The 23,142-nt window shown below is 41.1% G+C and overlaps 2 protein-coding genes across 7 annotated transcripts in view; both read left to right on the forward strand.

Annotated features, from left to right (window-relative positions):
• LOC126561449 (potassium voltage-gated channel subfamily KQT member 1-like) overlaps positions 1-23,142 on the forward strand; it is a 174,622-nt gene that overhangs the window by 113,988 nt on the left and 37,492 nt on the right. For 4 of the 6 annotated variants that reach the window (XM_050217597.1, XM_050217598.1, XM_050217602.1 and 1 more), the window contains 6 exons: positions 4,753-4,931; positions 8,712-8,798; positions 11,387-11,650; positions 15,479-15,661; positions 21,661-21,731; positions 22,413-22,540. In XM_050217597.1, the coding sequence (XP_050073554.1) occupies positions 4,753-4,931; positions 8,712-8,798; positions 11,387-11,650; positions 15,479-15,661; positions 21,661-21,731; positions 22,413-22,540 (912 nt within the window). The remainder of the gene's footprint in view (positions 1-4,752; positions 4,932-8,711; positions 8,799-11,386; positions 11,651-15,478; positions 15,662-21,660; positions 21,732-22,412; positions 22,541-23,142) is intronic. The other 2 variants (XM_050217599.1, XM_050217600.1) reach the window with 2 other exon arrangements.
• The window catches only part of LOC126563183 (uncharacterized), a 385,303-nt gene that overhangs the window by 103,630 nt on the left and 258,531 nt on the right, over positions 1-23,142 (forward strand). The gene's annotated exons all lie outside the window — the stretch shown is intronic.

Here is a 23,142-nt window from a genome sequence, read left to right on the forward strand (position 1 = left end):
AATCTAATAACACTTGGATGCCATTTTGCGAACGGATAATCTCTGGCTCCACCGATACAATTAGCGTACACGGAGTTGTGGTTTTCCTGTGTTTTCCTAATTACAGTTTTCTAATTGAATGTGTTTTACCTTTTTTTGTTTTCTTTTCTACTTTAGTTTTCATTTTATACCACACGCTATAGTTTTGCTCTGTAGCCCGTTTAGCGGATCTTTTTTATTTCACTGTTTGAAATGCGTTCTGGTTTGGTGCAATGGTTTTTTGCTCTTGAAGGTTTTTTGCTCCGATGCAAAACAGTTTTTGTACCTTCTTGGGGTAGAAGTTCTCTTTCTCTTTCCTTACTTGGCAAACATCGAAACATAGTCAATTTTTCTTGAATAGATTTTGAACTCTTATCGCTATTTTGAATTGCATAATAGTTCGTTTTAATTCAATTGGAATGGCTATAATCTCTGTTGACCGCTTTTTAGTTACCAATTTACAAGTTTTAAACGACTGGTTTTGCAATTACTTTTCTATCAAATTGTCTAACGTTTATTACCACGAAAAAAAAGTTTTTTAAAGAAATATTTATTATAAAAATTGATACTAGTTTGTTAATAGCCGCTCAGTTCTATAACGCTTCTAGACTGTTTTCTCTATTGTTCGTAACTGTTTTTTTTTCACTTAGATTACATTTTTACTGCAAAAGAATTAAGAAAAAATACATTAAATTTCAATCTTTCAGAATTCAATCAACATTTTGCTAACACAAAGCTGCCTAGCGCAATGTTTGCACCTACAAAACGAAGTGTTCTGTCTGTTTTACATTAAATTTAAATAATTATAAAAACACTCCCAAACTCCTGGAACGCTCGGCTCACCTTTCAGTACAACTAATCCCCCTTCATTAAATTATAATGTCAGTCCCTCGGGTCAGGCACAGTAACTGACTGTTCCTGTGATTCGTGCACGCCACGTCCGGTGTAAGCTCATCTCATGGCAAAAGTTCGTGTCTTTAATTTTGGAGAAGTGGCGTCCCTGTGTCCCATTGTACTTGCAGGAGAAAAATGCTCATCGTCTCCCTGGTAGCGTGTGCCAGTGCATTAGTCACAGTGCTGTTAACATATGTACGGGGATGTGTTGTAGTAGTTGCAGCATTTTCGTCTCCCTTAGTTTATTCCAATGCTAAGCCTGGCCAGCCATGCTTCCGTTTCCGTCCGAAAGCCGCACGAAGCTGAGCATTCCATTCTAATTCCTTTGTGTGCGGGACAAACACACACACACACGCACACAATCGCTCGTCCATGTGCACGCAATGGCATCGGAAAGAAAAAGCACAAAACCAAGCTTTTTTTTCTCTTCTTCCCTTCCTGACAATACCAGCCAAGCTCGAACCTTCCTTGAGACGACCATCGTAATTGTCACCATATGCAAATGCGATGAAGTTATAACGAAAGGAAACTATCACTCTCCGGCACCCTTTTCCGGGTAGGGCGCCTTATGTGCCTTGCCATCGCAGCACAAGGGCTGACCGGTTGGATCAACAGACGAGGCCAACTTGTCTCTCTGGGATCTGCCAGGCTTTTATTTCCATTATTTCCGTGTCACGTAGATCTACTTCAAGCCAAACGCTTCTTGGCATTCGGGCGTTCAGCATGGTGAAGCGTTGCTTGGGACGAAACTTTGTAGTAGCTGCTCTTTTGTGTGCGCTTTTACGTGTGTGTGTGTGTGCCTGTTAAAGGAACTATCCATTCTTTAACAATATGTTTGAAGCTGCGAATTATGTTCGTAGCAGTTATTTCGGATAAGCATCTTTCTTCTGCCTATTATCGGATGCGATTAATCGTGTAGTTCGATAAAGGGCTGTTTCTGAACTTTGTGTACAAAGAGTAACACTACCAACATATTTTGTAGTCTGTGAAAGGATTCGTTTATATACCTCTAATCAAAAGCTTTGCAGTACTAGGTTTGCTTACATTACTGATAATAAAACAAATATGCTTGATCTATCTAAATATCTTGCTTCCTACAGTGCTGGAGTTGAAGTTTTCGCTTTTTCTTAATTCATCAGGATCTATGCTTTATAAATAATGTTTCTACTTATTCTCACTTGTTCACATGTTTCTAATGTATTTTATTTATTTTTTATATAAATTTGATCTTTCGTTCCTTGTGACGTGTGCATTAACAACAGACAGTGACGCAGCAATCTATCCTACCTTCCATTATCTTCGCATTTTATGTTGATTTGAAACTCAAGAAACTGCATTGATTTGCTTACAATATGCATTCTATGCCCGAGCTAAATAATTTAATATAATTTGATTTAACTTCTTGGAGTTTTACAAATTCTTCAGACAACTGACAACAAAGAGGTGAAAATCTCTTTTTGAGGACAGATTCTGGATACCCCAAAGAGTTGTAGGATTTTTCTTCGGGAGTATAAATTTACAGGAAAACCATGATAAAATTTTAGTGTTCGTTTTCTCGTAATCAATGTTGGAGTGAGGGGTCTGAGCATTTATCTAAATGGCGTAATGTCAAGTTGGACATTGCTATCAGAAATTTGCAAATCATATCTGAGAAAATGACGTTGATGCGAATAACAATTAAACATTACCAGCAGACTATAGTTGATGAAAAATGTTTTTTATGATTGCATCACGTCATCGATCTTGTAGAATAATTTAACTTAAGCCATTACCGTTCAGCTGCACGGGATTGTCCCGTTTTTTGCATTCCTCTTGGATGAAAGATTGGAAAATACTTAATCCGTTGAGTTATCGAATGTTGATTTACGTTCACCATCGACCAATATACGTCTGTTGTTTAATGCGTACGTTACACTTAATTTCTTACTTAAACGGTTTTATTTTTACAATTTTTTTATTTTATTTTCAATGTTTAATTAATGTTATGATTCTGTTGTCCAATTTTTTGATTCAAGATTTCTCAAACTTCAATAAACAAATAAGCTGTGATTTGAATTTTCCCAACCGGTCTTTCCTTCACCATTGTGTTGTCTAGTCATTTTGTTTTGGTGCCTTCATTTATCTCAATATTATTAATATTTTTATCTTTTTGTGAGATTTTTTTTCATTCTTATTATATTCTTTCATTTTCCCCCTTTTACTGGCCCTGGTTTTCTATTTCCTCTTTTCAAACCATAATACTCGCATTTGCAACAACATCTTCTTTGCAAACTTATTTTTTAATTTTGTCTTTTATTTTCTCTTTATTTTCCTTTTTTTCTACATTCTATGTAACTGTTTCCTGCTTGTTTTGTTGTGCCTGCTCAATCGTAAACCATCCTGCTATTCAATCAATCAACACACCATTTCCATGCTACACGCGCTCGTGCATATATACACAAACACCTACCGTTCAAAATATCATGACGCCTGTCGCCGGTACCTGTCCGACACAACTGACGTCCGACCTCATCAAAAACACGCACTCACGCACGATCGTTTTCATGCTGTTTGAACAAACAAAAAAAAAAAATGTGTGCTGCTGCTGTTGTGTTTGCAATCATACATCGGGCTGCTCACCTGCTGACACAAATCGAATGTGCCACATCCGTCCACATCACCTGAACAACCGGAAACGCTGGGACGCTGGTTACAACGAAAACAATGAACGTTCTTTTCCATCCTCACGCTGAAAATGATTGCAACAAACTAAAAATCCAATGCAATGGACAACGGAACGAAAACCACCGGAAACCATAACGTCATCGTATCTCCTTGCCTTACTCTCTCTCATAATCACTGTCATCATCACATCGTGCACAATGGCGAAATCATCAATATTCCACGGCGGAAATTCACATGACGTTGGGTTTTATTTTCATTACTTTTCATCCCGTCTATCGATGAATTATTACCATAACTATTGGGAAATCGTTGCATTTTGGCTTCCCGTTTATCCTGCTTTGTTTGCTCGCCCATTTTGTGTTGCGTTTTTTGGCACAAACAACTTTTATACCACTGTCCTACTCACTGACACCGGTCTATTGATTCGTTTTCTATTTTCGTTGCATTTTAATGCTTGCAAATCTGCGCTGCTCGCTGCATAATCGTAATCAATTTTACGAAACGCATTTTTTCGAATCGAAAATAAAAATACACTTTTATGCTACTGGCCCTTGCTGGTGTGTGCGTGCCTGTGGCTTTATGGTGCATCCGTTAAATCTGTCTGTCTCTCTTATGCCTTGCTCCGATTGCTCTTGCTCTCATGCTGCCATTTTGCCTCTATATGCCTGCCTGTGCCTGTGACCTGTTCGGTGTATGAAATCCATTTTTTTCAATAATCCATGTACGTGTGTGTAAATGTGTTTATGTTTTTTTATTTACTTTACTTTTCATTATTGTTGTTCTATCCGTTTCGGTTTGATGTTGATTGTTTCTTAACTTTTTGCTCATTTTTGGAATTGTTTTGGTTTACCGCGCTCGCTATCGTACGGGCCCGCTGTTTGTGGGCTGCGAAACTGTGTGGGCGCGTGGATCAAATGTCAATCCATTAAATGGTTTTGTCACACGATATATGTATAACCTTTTACCACACTACTACATGTACCTCTCTTTACGGCGTGCCTCTCGTACTGCAAAACAACACTCTGCTCGAAACCAAATCACTTCAACACACACATACACACACGCACACCGATCCACAAACACAACAACAACAACACGCTCAACTCGGACCAATTTCCATCACACAACACCGAAAAGTGCTGATAGCAATGGACTTAATCATAAATCACTTATTAGGCGGGCGTCATCGAGCTTCAAGCACAACGCATCGTTCGTGGCCCGGCTGCCCACGATCCGGCGACACAAGAGCCAATCGCTGCATTCCCCCGGCAATCCGAAGCCTCCGAGCGGTGGCAGTGGCCGGACCGGCCGATGTCCTCGCGTGACCGACATTAATGCTTCATCGGAAAATCTGGGTAAGTGCTAATCGCCCCAGACGGCCCCCTAACTGTTCTCCTTGTTTCCTTCCCTTTGTTTTTTGTGTGCCCATTGTAACTTTTTCCTACCTCGTCCTTTACCCCCGCCCCCGTAGCGTGTAAGTCTCTTTCTGTGTGTGTGTCGATAATCTCAATGTGGCAATGTGTCCTGTATTTTTATTTCATTTTTATCATCGCTTGCATAATTTGCTGGTGGAATATGTTTGATTTTTCATTCGCGCCCTCATTCACATCCTTATTGTTTTTGGGATTTTTCCTTTGTTTACAGTGAGAGATAAAACAATAAGACCCTTAAATTGCCATAAAGCATAGAAAAGGAGATGATACAAATATTTATGGAACCGAATTATTTTTGTGTCTTAAACATGGTTGGTAATATTGGGAAGTCCTAGTCAGTAATCGACTTGATTGAATATGCTACAGATTACATCGGTAAAACATTGTTTTAATTTCAAACCTCCGGCAAAGTCCGAACAAGACGACTCAATGTGATCCTCGGACATGAGAGGGTGAGAGGATTTGGAGTCTTTTTCTTCAACATACGTTTAACTAGAAAATTCGAAGGTCTAATATACGGCTTGCTGGACAATCCTTCGACGAAAACCCTTCACTGTTCTAATGAAATAATCCTTCATTCAGTCGATTGCTTGGTTTGAAGCTTTAATTTCCTGCTTATTAAGGACATTCTAAAGCTTTTTTCAAATATCAGGACTATAAAGAAGGTTTGTGCGGTTTTAGTACGAGCGTCGTAAATTATTCAATTTATTTTAGTGCAATATTGCAACACTGCTATTTTGAAAAGTCTTCTTCAGGCTTTCCCCCAGCTGTCATTTTCCTGAAGCGTAAAAGGCAACATTTGTACCGAATAAAGTGATTTTGCGGAGAGTTTGGCTTCATTACTACGGCATGAACAAATCGGCTACCGCAAGCCTTCGTATAGTAGTGGAAGTTTATGATGACCGTGCTCTATCAGAAAGAGCTTGCAAAAAGTGGTTTACGCGGTTCAAAAGTGGTCTTTTTTTTAGTACTAAGTATTAGAGAACTTCAAGGCAACGCTCGTTGAAAATCCTTCTCAAAAGCAAGACGAACTTGCAAAGGTATTTGAGGTAACTCAGCCAGTCATTTGTCAACGTATGAAAACTATGGAGATTTTCCGCAAGATAGGACATTCGTTGCCGTACGAGCTGAAGCCTAGGGATCATCGAAACCCAGGCCGAATATTCTAGAAAAACCGCGTGTGGCAGCACCGGTTAAAAAATATTTTAAAACGCTTCATTGGAATGTCCTACCTTACCCGTCGTACAGCCAAGACATTGCATTTTCTGATTATCATATTTTGAAATCGATGCAACATGGCCAATCTGAATAGCACTTCTCCAATTTTGGAGGAGTAAAAAATGGATCGATGGATGCATAGCGTCGAAAGAACCTTTGTAAAAATAGAAAGTACTTTGTATGTTGAAAGAGTTATCAATTCTTCATAATAAAATTTTCTGTTTCGAAAAAAAATGCATGAATTTTTTTGTAGTCCTGATAATTTGAAGCAATCTGCACGACTTTTCGAATGCGGTTTTAGCATCCTTACCATGTTTGCCGATGAAGCGATCAATCCTTGCTGACACCTGAGGCTTACCATCCTGGGACCTCGATATCCCCGCTTTCAATATTTAACTCACAGGATCATTCCGTAACGATTATCCGATGCAATGATGTTCCAATAGCCTAATGATATTCTGTACAATTCATGATTATGCTTTGGGCAAAGCCATATTGTTATTTTTTCCAGCCTGTTTTGCACTAAATTAAACTGTTATAGACCATCTTTTGAACTAGTGTTGAATTTCTCAAGGCCCATCGTTTCAAAAGCGATTATTTTGAAGGTCTTATTGTTTTGTCCTAAACTGTTTGTTATCATCACCTCATTCTCTCCGTGTATTTTGCTTTTTTCACATGTTTTCTACTTGCTTCGGTTACGAAAAACGATAAGTCTACTTCACTAACTATAGCTTCGGGTTAGCTTAAGTAAATTACCCATAAAACACACATAAAACCATTTCTTTGGCTAGATTTCTCCAGTTGAATGCCTAAAACATGAGTCAGGATTTTATGGTTCGGATTTAAGTTTACATTTCTCACATCACAACACTTGACACACAGTTCTTGCATACATTTAAAAATCGAAATAAACAACATCTCAGATCTATTAAACTGCACCAGTGTTAGTTGGTAAAGTTTAAATTTCCCTAGTGCACCGGTTTAGTTTCAAGCGTTTTTTCTCTCTCACTCTTCTTTTCTTTCTCCTTCTCACTCTCTCTCTCTCTCAATGTCACTTTTACAACCAGCTCAGATACTTCAGTGATAAAGAGATTTTTGCTTTATACTTCATTCTAAGCTTGAAAAGCTTCATTAAGCGTGTGTTTTACAATTTTCGTATGTTTTGCTGAACCTGCTGCCGCTGTTGCTGCTGCTGATTAATGTTTTATCTGAAAATATCCTTTCACACAAGCGGCAAACCAATTTTTCTTCACTCGGTGCTAAGATGAATTTTTATCTTTCTTCAGCTGTGATTTTTTAAAAACAACCGAAAATATTGCCTTGCTATTGGATTTTTTTTACATTTTCGGTGCAGAAGTTTCATTCAGAATTCTTTCACCAACACACCCATTCCACTTGCAAACTCATTTCAAGTGCATTTTTTTTCTCGCATTTTGTGCTTTTCGTTTTTGTACATTTATGATTTCCCGATTTCGTGCAATTTTGCATGTCCAGCAAGCGTGTACGAAAGGAGGGCTCGTGGTTTTTGATGCACATTCCTGTTACCAACCGATCACTCTGTATCGTTGCGTGTATGGCTCATCTTTTTTGTACCACCGCCACTTTGTTACCACTGAATATGCTCTCGTAGTTGTGCCGTGTTTTAACTTGAAGCGTAATAAAACTCCATTATGTACCGTAGTAGCGCAGCGCACACCACTGGTACTCACCACCACCACCATCACTTCTACCAACTTCTATATTCTTCCGCTAAATTGAAAACATTCTTTCAGAACGGAACACGGCCCCATACAACGAGGCAAGGGAATTTTTCAACCTTCATTTTCATCTTTCTCTCCTTCTCTTTTTCTCTTTCTCTCTTTCTCCCTTTTTCTTATCACTACTACTGCTGTGTGTCGGGGTTGTTTGTTTACTTTTTTTTTCGTTGTTGGTGCGTTTTTATCATAATTTTATTTTTACCTTTTTTCTTATTGCGCTCTGCGACACCCGCACCCGGGACAAACGAAAACTACAAAACAAACAAAAACATTACCAACATCTTCGCGCTACACTACGGTTGGGAAAAAAAAAAACAAATACCCGCATACACAATGGCTTTGGACTGCAAAATGGACGTTTTGGTTGAACGTGGTGCGAAATTTGCGGGTGGAAAAAAAAACAAAACCAACCGTTCATTCAAACTTCTTATCCTTAAATTTATTATATTTTTCCTGCCGGCCTGTATTCCTTTACCTTTGACGGCGTGTGTTGCTTTTTTTTCATCTTCGACTGACATGACTCCGCCGTACCATGGCCACGCAACGCCACACTGCAACGGGAACGCTCGCAACGGGGAAAAACGAACGAACGAAACTTTAAATACTTTAAATCCGAAATAATGCCGATACACACGCACACCCATACACATATTTTAAATAAATCTTAACGCTAAACCCCACCACCCACCAAACGGAATCCGCTTCGCAACCCGCTATTCACGCGCAGAAGTGACCAACAATGGTAGACCCATGAACCCAAGTCTCAGCGAAGACTCGGTGGCGGAAACGGCACTGTCCAAGAAAAATTCCGATGGTGAGTTCACGTGCTTTAATGTCAGTTCAGCCAGTAGTGATCATCAACAAATGTGTTACATCTCGCAACCCCACCCAACAAACCTTCATCCAGCCCAGCCCAATCGTTCTGCAACGCCTTCCTTAGTCGACAAATCACACATCTAACTTGCTCTCCGAATAATGTCGCTCCTCACGTGTCCTGATCGCGAAAGCGTTCGGGATTAAAATGCTTATACACTCGCTCATATAGTCAACACAAAACACTCACACATATAAACACAGCTCAACACTAGCTGGTTCCTATACTCGATCCCGTCCCAAAATGTCCCCTCTGATTCATGTCCTCCTGAGATGGATAGTTTGAAGTGTTTTATTCTTGTCCTTTTTTTCAGTATCAGTTTCTTGATTCTTGTTTCTGTGATCTGTTTTGTGTATCGTTCCATCGTTATTCGACGTTAAAGCTTGTTGTTTTCGAAGCTTAATGGACTCGTTAAAACAAAGCTTTTACATTCGCTTACGTGTTATTGTTTCACTACATTGTTTCAAGTGTGGACCATCTGTTGTTGACTTTTTGTTTTTCGAATTCTATTGAATTCGTTTGTGATGTTGTGGTTTTGTTTTGTTTTGTATGTTTAAAATATTTTCATTAAATGATTTTCCCAATCTCATCTGGTAGTTTCATATTTCGGTGTTTTGATTATTTTATTTTTCGTTTTATATTAACTGTTGTACCGTTTTTATTCATTTTTGTGTTGTTCTGTTTTTATTTTTCAAATTCAATGTTGCCCTATTTATTTGTTTTTGACGTTTTTATTCAGCTCTATGTTGCACGTTTATTGTGATTGTTGGCCAGTTTTTCTTTGTCTCTTATCACTTCGAGATGTTGAAGCTTGCTTTCAGCATTCATCTCCGTTTCAAGTGATGCAGCTAGTCCAGTGTCTTATTTTGTCTATTGTAAATGTTGTTGCTAAAATTGTTGTGGAAAAATAATAAACCAAACCGTACGTAACGAGAAATGTTTTAAATCGAGCGTAAAATTTGTTGTATTTAAGTGAAATAATAGACATAAAACATAAATTAATTGATAATTGAAACCATCAAGACCATCTTAAAGAAAAATTGTCTAAATATAAAAGTAAGATTAAAACAAATTTAATTATTACTACACATTTTTCTTATTTTGCTCAAGGTTGTACTGACTTACCTTAACAAAAAAAAGTCATCCATAGCCCTAAGCAACAAGCGATTCAATTAAAAAAAGAAGACAGAAAACAGTACATGTTTTCATACTCTGTTCAGCCGGATGAAGAGCTTCCGAACAATTACTTCTTGGAGACAGTCTCTTTTTTCGCGGACAATCCATGTCTGGATGCACGCTTTGTTAGAAAAAAATAAAAAACATGGCGAGTTATGATTTTCGCTTCCAGTCAGTTTTGCTTAAATATTTTTTCATATTTGTTTTTCATACGTTTCCATTTACTTTTTACCTACTTGACGAAGAGATAATGCTCTTAAACGTGACCTCACGTGCCTCCAACGCTTCGGAACGCACTGTGGGAAGATTTTACTCCTTTTTTTTTTTGGCCGCGTTTCCCGTCCCGCTGAACGCACCGACTTCAAGCAGCATGTCTATGAACGAGCCCTAATTATCTTTGCCGCTTTTTGTGCTGGAGCAGCGCGCGTTCCAACAGCGGCATGGCATTGTGTCTGACCGTGGCTTGTTTGCTCTGCTTCGGACCGAGCCAAAAAAGGCCAACGGCTATTGGCGAGAGGTCAAGCCAAGAAAGCTGAGGACAAAAGGAAGTACCTGTCTAAGCTTTGCGCTTTCCCCGAACATCCTTGGCTTGGAGCTTAGAGTGTTTTCCGTATTTCTTGCTACGACAATTCCCTCAAGCTCGATTTTTCCCTCATTCCAATCTCTGGTTCCTCAACAAACCTCAAGTCCTGGTTTGCCCATTTGCTTCGGTCATGGACTCAGCACCTGATCCGTCCTTGTGACCACCTTTTCACAAACTCCTGGTCTTCCCACTCCCATTCTCTTGCTCTCGATCACACTCTTCATCTGTCCCCACTGCTCCAAGGATTGCATACAGCAGCACAGCAAGTCCTTCTCGTAAATCAACCCTGCGCACAAGATGAAAATTACAGACGCAAAAGAAAACTCCACCCCTGTCATCACCCACCCTTTATCAATCAACCAACACCAGCCACTATCACCTCTCTGCCATACCTTTCCCCTACCCACCCTCAGTACCAGTGAGCCCAGTGCGCCCGAAAGGAAAATGCATCCATTCTGATTTATTCCGTTTGTTTCTTTTATTTTTCTTCTTCGCCCTGTCGCCACCTGTGTGCTGTACGATGGTAAATTGAAAATTAAACAATCTGTTTCTTCTTAAACAACCGCAAAACAAAACACAAACCGGATGTTGTATTCGCAAACAAAAATAAAAAATAAAAACATCTTCTGTCCTATCTTCCGTTGCACGCTGTTAAACACTTTCTAAACTTGAACAAACTAACCTACTGCACAACCACACCACACCAATCTTCCCTGCCTGCTGCTTTGAAATGTGCACGCGCGTTGTTTACCGCGCATCTGTCCGGTAGCCGGACTTGAGCTTGCCTCGGTGTCCTCGATCCCGGCCGGCGCAGGTGGCCCACTGGTGGCCACCGGTAACGATCTGGCGATCGGTGGTCGTAGCTTCCTTTCTACCGGCGGCGGCGGCGGCATTGGTGGCCATTTTGGCGGTGGTGGACCATCGTCCTCGCGGCGCAGCAGCTTCGTCAGTGGCATTTTCTCGTCGGCGGTACAGCGGCGTGGCAGCGGAAACGAGAGCGCACCTCATACCACCGCTAGCGTCGCCCTTAACAGTAATATGTTGCTCAATGACAATACTAGTATTAATCATAAACATGCTACCAAAAGTACTACTACTACTAATGCTGCTGCTGCTGCCGCTGCTGTTGCCGATGCTACAACTAGACCCACTGCTACCACTACTACTACTACTACTACTTCCTCTGCTGCTGTTGACGCTAGCGAGGCCGCTGCGCACGTGCCCACTATGCTCAGGTTCGGCGGTGCGTCCGCCCTGCCGATCCTACTCTGCGGGCAGCTGCAGAAAGAACTGCTCGTCCAGCAGCATACTAACAGACAATTATCATTTTTCACACAACCAACCATTGACTCGATGAGTTACCATCTGATTAGCACAAACAGTGCGTAATTATCGGTCAATTACCGTACCTTCTTTTGTCTTGCTAAATCAAACATTCGTTCCACTCTACTACTAAATATTACTCGCTCTTACTTACCTTCTCTCACTATCACTAACCTCGAAACCCCACTTGTCATTGTTGTTCGCGCCTAGATTTATCACTCACTCACTCACTATTTCTCGATCGCTTTATAAAATTAAAAAAAAACAACTGTTCCATAAACTCCAACTATACAAAACAAAACTACATTAAAATGTACTTATATTATCAATAATGCTTTTTGTACATTATCTTTCAACTATCTATTTAAGTCTCTCAATATCTCTCTCCTTCTTACTCGCAATATATTTGCTATAAAATCTGCTTTCTTCTCTGGAAGATCTTTATTATTCGTTGATAATGCCAAGTTGTATAAAAAAGGCAATGTCTATACTGCAGCATAAAGCAAAGGCTATTCTTGGTCCAGTGCCATTCTATATTGCTCACACTCTGCACACCAGCAACAACCGTAGAGCGCAACTTCATCAGAAGCAACGAGCTACCCTTCACACATACACACACACACATAACCCGTTTAGTGCACAGTAGCAGCTTTTAGTGACGAACTCATGGCTACTAAACCCTTTAAAAGCTGTAAAAGATTCACCTCTTTATAGCGACGTAAAGCGCTTTCCCAATGCAAGCATGTGCACCTGTTAACCATTCCAATTTGCCCCCTTTTGGATTTACAGCTTAAGGAAGCGAAGCGTACGAATGACACCGTTTTCTAATTAATCCGCTTTACGCCGGGTCGCCGGTTTATCATACGATTTTAATCCACATCAGCACGCGTGAGCGCTGTGCACTCACACCTTTATTTGCACCTTGAAGCTGATCCGTGGTACTGGATGATGCTTTTCGAGTATTTTATGCCGCTAGCTCAGTTCCACACACACACACACACACCTTCTAGTCATTTCGCCATACCAAAACTCGAGCACAACTACACAAAACGTTCAAGTTCGTGTCATTAATTGGAAAAGTTCACAGTTGTCTTCATGTGTGTCGGTTTGTTGCTGGAAGTTTTGGGAAAGTCCTTTCACTTGATCTTCGCGTGCGGGTTTGTGCTCATTTACCTAATGAGAGATAGTTTACACCTTCCAGTACAACCCGTTCCGGGAACAATCTTCGACGCACTTTGGAACCACCTAAAGCAAAGTTTAGCTAATTTAGTAAGCTCCTTTCGGTCCTTTTCTCGTTTCGAAGCTCTCCCAAAAACCACGGCAGCAATGGCTTGCTGTCATTTTCCTGCTGCCCGAAGGTTGTCTTTTGCTGTCAAAATCCCAATTTCCATCCGGTTCGGTATGTTAGGGCCGTCCGACAGCGTTAAGTGTGGTCACCAATTAACGTGGAGCGGTTTGCTGTAAGCTTAGCCGGTGTCTAGCCACAAACGCCATAATGTTGACGTGAAAAGGTCAAGCTGCTTGGTTTGCGAAAGGGTTGGGATTATGCTGATTGTGGAGGAATGTGTTAGTGAAGATGGGTATTCTGTACGTGTGTCGTACGCTGGTAGCGCATCGTCAACAGTCAATGAAATATGGAGCACATTAAGAGGAGCATGATTTATGTCAAGAAATTAGTAAACGATGAAAGTCAGCAATATAAGCCTCGGGAAAGAATTATTGAATGAGTTCTAGCGAAGTAAATAGCTGGTACTATAGGACTCCACATACATTGCGGAAGGGAATTACTTAGCATAAATCAACTCTTTCTTGCTAGCGTTCCAAACATTCATACCCAAACCAGCGTCTTCAATTTCTGTAAGTTGCTGATCCACTAAACAACCATCAAATGTCTACGCTCGTCTATCCTAAGTCAATAGATTCCGAATCTCAAAAACCGAAAATCTAACAGTTGAACAACCATTCCCATGCAAATAGGAATACTTCCTGAAGTCACTAAACCTTTTGAGGATAGTCTTCACAACAGAATGCTCGAAAGATGCTCTTCAACAGTGTTATCCTGCCGAAAACGTTAAAGCACTAGCCCGGGAAATGTTTTCACCGTTTTGAGCTATCCGAGTACGCGCCAACCAAACTTGTCTAAGGTCAGTGAGATGTTAAAAGCTGCCGAGGTAAGGGCTTTTCTGTGGGGCAAGTAAGCTTCCAGCAGCATCCTTTCCAAAGAGTTAGCTCAGCATGACGTGCAAAAACGTGGTCGAACTGCTATCGTCTACCAAAGATCTTAATAGATTATTGGAATTTGGGCCTAGGCAGTATCGCTCCCGTGTAGGGGGCCTGTGAAATGAACCAAATCGCTCCATTGTTTACCTTGTTTCCGATAAAACAAAGGCACGTCTTTCACGCTTTCCTTGGCGAAGTTTAGCTAGGATGACTGTCTCGCTTCTGTTTGTGTACTATTCGTAACGCACTCAGCACTCTACCAAGCAATATCTTCATCCGTGGGAGGCTCCGAACATTGTTAACCATGCAACCATTTCTCTGATCGACCCTAGGAAAAAAAAGGGGTTTTCCACCCAGTGCTGAATAAGCAATTCTATGCCCGAGCCAGCGTGTTCAATCGTTGTGATTTTCGGGTTGCGGAAGCTCGTTACGGCTGGTCTGAAAAGCCGATCCCACGTTTGTTTCTCAGGCGTGGCACGTCGTTCTAGCTGGTCATATTTTACAGACAATTTTGCTGGGGCAACCCAAAACGTGATTTACAAAACGAAATCCGATAGATGGATGGTAGCGCCCATGGTCGGTATCTAGCGCAGAAGTCTCTTCTGCATGATACTTTTGCACACAAGAATTCCTCCAATCTAGACATTAAAAATCGATTCTCTGCTGGATTGTTATGAAAAAAAAAGGTGAAAACCGGTGCATAAACAAAAACCACGGATGTTTTATCGTTCGCAAGACTTCCAGGAGTCCATCAACGTCGAAATGTTCGAGACTTAACGTAAACACTCGACACACCTTCTACACATCGCTCATGTACTCGTACTTCATATCATCCCTCGTCAATCACACAGGCACACACATCCACACATACACAACTCGCCACGGGTTGTTAGCAAGCGGAAGGAGGAGTATCATATCATCCCGTTGACGTTGAGTAGCGTAGAAAAGCTTCCGGCTAGAGTTAAGCAGTAGATCCTTCGGGAATTGGTTTGGGTAGTAAAAATAAACTTCATCCACCCAAGGCTGTGCCACGGAATTCTCGATCGGGTCGTCTCTCCAAAAAATCACACACACACACAGGATATGGTGGTTGACATGTCACTTGCACGTTGGAACCGGCCGACGGTTTCTCGGTCATTTTTTGAACCAGCGCACAAACACACACACACGTTCTCTCTTGCATCCACACACACACAAATTCAACCTGTGACTAAATCGAGACCGTTTGCAGCCACCAACATCACCGCACCACCGGTAAACCGACCGTACCGGCACCCGTTACCGATAATTGATCGAATTTCCTCTTCGTTCCCGGTAGCCGCTGGTGACGAGATTGTGTCACAGACGCTCGATGCAGCAGATCGACAGCAGCCCCAGCAATATCGGATCGTTCGTTTCAGGACCCCGTTCGTGTCGCTGTTTCGCAGCCGGTCGACGGCATCGACGGCGATTGCTGCGGCCGCAGCCGCCACCGTTGCTGCCACCGGTAATCATCTCGCAGGTAGGGAAGTCCGCTCGAGAGCTGCTAAAGAAATCAAACAAACAAAACAAAACCAAACTGCGCGTAATTAACGGCACGGGAGAGGTGGGACAGCACCGTATGCATCGTGTTCGAATCGTGTTTTCCTTCTGTGCCGGACGTTTCCGGTAATCCACCCTGTGCTAACACTGTTCGAGAAATCTGGACTATCTGGTATCTAAACTTCACAAAAAAGCTCCATCTTTACTGTAACTTTAGGTACTTTCTTCGTAAGAACATATCGTCGATCCTCAATGCTCCAGTTCTATTGATTAGATATTTTAAGATTATCTATTTAATTATACAGTGGATCGTTTGGAACATTCGCAGGACGGACTAGAGAGTTATTCGTTACAATCATTGATTTCTTTTACACCAAAGTGTTGATTGCTAGATTACCGCAAAGCTTATAATATAGTATGCTCACGAATGTGATTCGTGAGTATCTCAAGTATTTCTTGCTAAATTAAAAAGCTTCTCCATGTCGTACAGCATGAATATAAATAGCTCCTACTTTCGCCAAACATATCGGTAAGGGTTCAATAATTATGACAGATGCTGACATTGGCCCTAATATTCGCTCGGTTAGTTGATATACATGACCAGGATCCTACAGTTTGCGGAAGCTTTTTTTTATCGCGGAGGGAATGCATAAGCACTCTGGAACCATTAAGCTACTGTGAGATTCTTACTCACTAAAAACCTCCTCGTGCCTCCGACCCTCCAAGTCCAGGATAGCAGCTCTGCGATGGTCGGCGACGCTCAGCGATATAGTCGATCTTCCACTATGCACTGCTGTTGCAGTGTTGTCATTATGCTAGTTTACGGATACTTTTATCCTCGTCTAAATTTACGAATTTACGTTTTATGTAGAATCCTGCAACATTATCATAATTTGTAGAATTCTCAAATAATTGTAACTACACATCACAGGAACAAATAGTAGTTCTTGCATACTTTCTGTTTTGAAAACAAAAATGTCCATAGAGATCACCATAGAGATCTTTAAAATGCCGTACTGTTCGAAATATTCAGGCATTTGAATGATATTTTATAGTAATATGAAACAATATTGTCCACCGAATAGGTGCTTGTCGTGTTTTTAAAAATTGCAGATATTGCATTTCAATCCCTAGAACTTACTCGAACCTCGTTTTTTCTCTAGCTAAAAATGAACTTACTCGAGCCTTTGGTCGAACTAAGATTGGGGTATATGATGACTTAATCCATGTTTTTTCTTACGTCTTAACGCTTCGAGGCTAGAATCATTAAAAATCCCATTTGCTCAAATAAACTACGACTCAACGAAAACTACATCTAGCCAAAATTACAAACCATGCTACAATTATTCATTTTTGGTTGCTTCAAGCAATCATAAACTTGGGCTTAATATTAGGTCAAGTTAACTTTGGCGAAATTAACAGTGAATGCAGCCAATAATGACAATGTCAAGCATCCTAAAACGACGCAGCTAAAGTGTAGTTTCAACTAAAAACTTTGTGTAAAGGGTAGTCTCTGAAAAGAGAAACTTATGATACAATTGATAGTTTAATACAAAAAATCCTTGCATTGTGGAAACTGGAATAGAAATTATGTTTGGAATTTAATTTTCCCAAGCTCCTATTACAACGTACTCCTGCTAAATCTTTGCTCATCTACAAACGGTTGCTCTTTGCCAACAAAATTGGCTACCTTGTGTACGACTAGCGATTAAAAGTATATTACACCCTTGCAAACATGTTTATTTAGTCAATCAAATTCCTCTCCCAACCCACATTTTTACGCAATTCTACCATCGCAAATAAAATTGCAAGACGTGCTTTGAGGTCAGATCAGGGAAAATCATCTCTTACGTTTACTTCCTTCCACGCGCCAACAAGAAGCGCCATAACCACAGCTAATATTCGCTTTATTGCCCACGGTCAACATTCAAACCAGGCCAAGAGCCGGCCATCTACGCACGCACCGGTTGGCAAGAAATAAAGCACACAACATCATTTCATCACCATCCCGAAAACCAGTTCTCACGGCTAGCTGTCTTGCTGTCGCGTCATCTGAAGCGTCCCTGGTAAAAAATCGAGCAGAAGTAGTAGTGGTCGTTAAAAAGGCGAAGGAGGAAGTGTGTGTGTGTGTGTGTGTGTGTCCCTGTGCATTTGCCGGTTGGCGTAATCAAAACCACCCTTCAAACTCACGTGGCTAACCGCTAACCGGCGAATGTTTTCTTTTATGCCGGACGCAAAGATCTCACCGTACCTGCCGGAGGTATCGTGTCGTTTTAATTCAATTTACTCAGTATCCTTTACCGGAGCCGCAAAAAGAACCGAAGGCAAACACACACACACACACCGGGATGTCCAGGATGTGCGGTGCCTGGCAGCAGGGGCAGGGCAACTAAGTGCCGGCAGAATTGACTGGACGTGCTTGGCAGTTATTTTTATTCGTCCCTGTTTCTCACTCAGCGTCCGGAAGCGTTGTTCGACTGCTTTCGGTTCTTACATCTGGATGATTGGATTTTTTTAAAGCTCGAGTCCTCAACTATCTTTGCTGTGGTGTCTGCTTGTTTTCTCGATGCAAAGATCTAGGAATAAAAAAATGAAATTTTCAACATAAATCCCTAAACTTGCTTTAGAGCAACTAAAACCTCAACTTCCGTTTCATGACACAAGTTTCATTGTTCTGGCGCTCGCACCAATTTGTGTGTCGATATTCTCATTTTCTTGTCCTTCGTCTCGAGCGTTTCTTTGTTCGAACTAGACTAAACTCATCCGTACGCCTGTTTATGTGCGTGATTATGTGCAATTCTGTGAACTTTTCTAATTTTTATTATAACACCAACACTACTCGTTGCTCGTCGTCACACGTCCCCTACTCCACCCTTTATCATGTTGCATGTTACGTGTGTAAGGGAATCGTGAAAACAACAACAAACAATCAAGATAACATTTGTACATACGGCGCGTCCTCCCCCCCCCCCCCCCCCATACACCCAGCAGCCTTCTTTCTGCACACTCAATTATGTTGTGGTGCTTGAACTTCCCAACCTGATTACGCGCGGATGCGCAAACAAATCGTTCCTAGTAGTGGGTACGTGTGGTGAAGGTATCCCACGGGAGACCCCACCCGTAAAAGGGCCTTTTGTTTGTTCACCGTCGCGATCGTTGCATGCACAGAGAAAAGTATTAAATTAGAGTACATATAAAAAACAAGATAATGTTGCAAAACTGTTAAAGAAAGTGTGCGTTCTTCGAGAGTGTGCTGTACTTAGTGCTTTTGCCACTATCGCTATCACTTGTGTTGTTTGTCGTTCTGTGGCGCTGTGAACCTGTCTGCTCTTATTCTCTTTTTTTTTTTCTTATTTCTAACACTATTTTTGCAACTATATGTGTGCGTGTGTTTGTTCGCTTTAACTGTCTTCTGTGTACTGTGTACTACTACTCTTCAACGCTGTCTGCTGCTGCTACTGCTGCTGTTTGCTACTATTGTTGTTACACTGCTGCAGAAAATGTGTCATGTTTGTGTTTGGTAGCTGTGTAGTCAAACTTTCACATCACAACAATACCAATGCCTCCACACAACGTGGACAACACCACAACCATCCCTTTAAACACACGCGCATACACATTCCATTCACCAAACATCGATAGAGCTGCTATCTGCTGATGTGTTCATAGTTCACACTCACCAAAACAACCAAAACTTACATTCGGTTAGTTGTACAATGTTTGCAAATGTGTTTGAACAAAAAATACAACTAAACTAGTGATAGTGTAAGATAACAAAAAGAGCCTTCCATTTGAGCAACCGATGTAAGCAACCAAAAACTCACCAGACTCACTTATTTTGGAGCTGAATATTACTACTCAAAATTTTAAGTAAAATACTCAAAAATCATAATCACATAAACACACATACATTTACTCTTACCTACAAACTAGCAAACCCTAATATACTATCTTCCTTTAACGGCAGTGACATGTTACTTTACAAAACATTTAAATACCCACCGTTAGCCGCAAAACTCACCGTGTGAATATTGAATACCCGATACGAATAGCCGATATCACGTTTTTGTACTCACTACTATTCAAAACTACTAAGCTGAACCTTTTTCCCACTAAAAAAAAAAAATTGTGTGCCTACAGTATGGTTACCAAAAAAGCAACAAACAACCGAACCTTTTAGCAGTACAGAATATTAAAAGCAGTGCAAAACGTAATAGCGTGTGGAGGGTGAGAACGTTTTGTGCAAAATATCAAATTGAACAAAGAATGACGAGAAAACCATCCCTCCTGAGTGAAGCGAAAGAAAAGTGCATGTTTTTTTTTATGTTTAAATGGAAATTTTAGCTAAAGGTAAACTTTTGTGCAGTACTTAAGGGTGTTAAGCCCCCAAACTGCGGGAAAATGTCTTTCCCTAACCCTCTCCTATATTCCATGGACGCTACCTCTAACTGGCTGCAATAGAATTTGTTCGCTTGACAGTGTACATCCCATCGGAGACACAAATTAGTCGCCGAGATAGAGTTTTGTTGCGCTGGAAAGTCTTGTACCTGGTAGCACCAAGCACAGTTTGCGAAGAAGCGAAATTATGCCAGAGCTTTCGCACCACGGTTCAACCGAATGCGATCAAGAATTCAATTAAAAGACACATTCACATTGATTTTATTGCAATCCGTGCCAGGGCACGACAGTGCCGCTGGGACGTATCGCCCTGGTAGCGCTTTTCGGCCGTGGCGTTATGTGTTTCGAATCCGTTTGCTTGAGTCCGGATTGCTATAAACGTTGCTTCTTCGCTTGTATTTCTTACATAGGTATCGTTTTATCGTCGCATGACAAAGGCAATTCAATCGTGCTTCCACAACCTTAAGGCTTCGGTGATTGTCGAGTTAATTTCGAGAATTGACACTAACTGTAGCCGGCACCGGTAAATGGAGCCTTTTGTAACAAGGAGTGCATCGAGTGCAAACGCGCAAGCAGGAGATTGCACAAAAAAATTACTATCAAATGGTAGTCGTCTGTACGGGTCGTTTTTAGCCAAAAGAGGTCGCTATCAGTCATAAAATATGAAGCGTCAAATCGTTGACAGCTGTCATGTATTAAGCGTCATACTAATGTCACGATTTATTGCGAAATGATAAGTGGGAAGGTATTTACCCACTCAAAAAACTTACTAAAGAAGCTCAAAACACATTTATCTAGGTCCTTAGCACTCCATAAATATTTACAAAAAATTCTGTAAATTACCGTACTTCGAGTGTCCCGTCATGCTCGTGTTCCCCGTAACGCCATCTGTAAATATGTACAGCGCACCAGGAATAGGCTATTAAGTTTTCACGCCAAAGCGAAAAGCAACACCCCGAAACAAACAAAAAACATTCGCTTTTCTTCCAAGAATCTCAGTAAATGAGGCGAAAAATGTTCTCACCGCCCGCATACCAATTTTGTATCCTCCCTTTTCTTGTAAAGCAATAAATTAGACACTAGCATTAGACACGTACCTTGTAAGGATTCAGCTTTCCATAACTCAATTTCTAATTACGATTTTACTTTCTTCTTCTTCTTCCCCTCACTTTCATTTTTGAACGAACGAATCTGTTCGAAAACAAAACATGCTCGCGAATGCCAAACAAAAAAAAAAAAATTACAAACCCCTCTCGCCCAAAACCATCCTGCGCCGTAATCTGCTCGCCATAATACACACGGTTACGCGCTGCGCCGGTTTTGGTAAACGCGGGTAAAATTTTGGCAATGGCTCTGTTTGTTCAAAATTAATTTTAATCTGCTTGCCAAATCCGAAACGAACCAACAACACGGCGGTCGGACACCTGATAACAAAAACAAAACATCTTCTCAATAATAAAAATGTTCCACCGTGTTCGTTTCGCCGTGGAAAACTTGCTGACACCGGTTACTACCGACGCTCCTGACGGTGTGATGCGCTGCTGGCCGGAATGCTTATTGCGCTGGTGTTTGTGTGTGCAGACGAAGATGAGGAACCGAGATGTGTACAGCTAACGAATCAGCACAAGGGGGCCATCCGTTTCATCCGAAAGGTAAGTCCATATCGCTCCGAATATCTGATCCACCCATTCTTGCACCGGATGTACAACCTTTGCAGGCACTATTCTAGCAGTGAATGAAGCGGGGGAATATTCATATTGATCGAGTTCGTGGGAAATTTGGGAGTTCGATTAATTTATGCACCTGTACGTTTCACTGACTCTCGATTTGCTCGGGATGGATATAAGTGCCTGAGGGATTTACAGGCCATAGTTGACCACGGGAGGCGTCGGTAAAATGGGGCCTTAATTCTATCGGCATAATTCAATTTCAAATAGCTATCATACCCAGAACAGTGTATGGCATGGCTTCCGATTGGATGGTAGACTTTTATTGCATTTCATAACGCTGAAGGGTATATGAAAAGCCCTTTCCAATACATGCCTCACATGCATCCAGATCAAAAGGATGATAAACTCCTCCAGGTATTGTCATAATTTAATTTGTGAACGCAAAACGAGATCCGTTACACCGAACGCAGCAGTACAGAAGAGGATCCGCCGATTACGCCCTGCGTTCACTATGCAATCGACGTTTTTTTTTTTTATATTTTTGATCACCAATAACCCATACTTACCTTACGCTCTTCGTTTTCCTTTTTGCAAACGATCGAAAATTGCAAAAAAAAAAAAACAAAACACACCACCACCACCATCTCGTCAACCCCATTGCAGATGAAGTATTTTGTAGCGCGCCGCAAGTTTAAAGAGGCCTTAAAACCGTACGATGTGAAAGACGTCATGGAGCAGTACGCCGCCGGACATGTCGACCTGCTTGGCCGCGTGAAAAACGTTCAAACTAGGTACAGCCATCACAATGTCCACAAACATAATGCGAATTAAAATGCTTCACCGTTTTGAACCTCCACTAACATACTTCCAAACTTTCGAGCCTCGTTCACTGCTCTCACACCCATCGCTCCCATGTTATTCCCCTCTCCCCCCCCCCCCCACCTTTTTTTTGCTCTTAATTGGTAACTGGTAGTAGTTTGTTATGTTTTTGGTTGTGTGTAAGCTAACATTATACCACGAACAAATGAAATGTGTTTTTCTCTTAGAAATCTCTAAATACAAACTAAAACAAAAACGGGTTACTTATTATACTTATAAAACCATCCAATAGTATATAAGTGATTGCCCACCTCTTCTCCACAGCGTATGTACCCTAACTAACTTATGAGTTCCATCACATCAAACTAAAGCTTTCGATAATACACACTCACACACATACACTCTCTTTCTGCTCGTTTATGGCCCACGTGTGTTCTACTAATGTACTCACGTGTGGTTTAGTGGTTACTTGTATACTCATGTCCCCAATGTACTACTTCCTACTACAACCACGAGCCGTTTCATAGCATCCGACAATATTCCCGCTCACATCTAATCTACTCTTAACACACCT

This window comes from Anopheles maculipalpis, chromosome 3RL (assembly GCF_943734695.1).
Source record: "Anopheles maculipalpis chromosome 3RL, idAnoMacuDA_375_x, whole genome shotgun sequence".
Classification (NCBI taxonomy): Eukaryota; Metazoa; Arthropoda; class Insecta; order Diptera; family Culicidae; genus Anopheles; species Anopheles maculipalpis.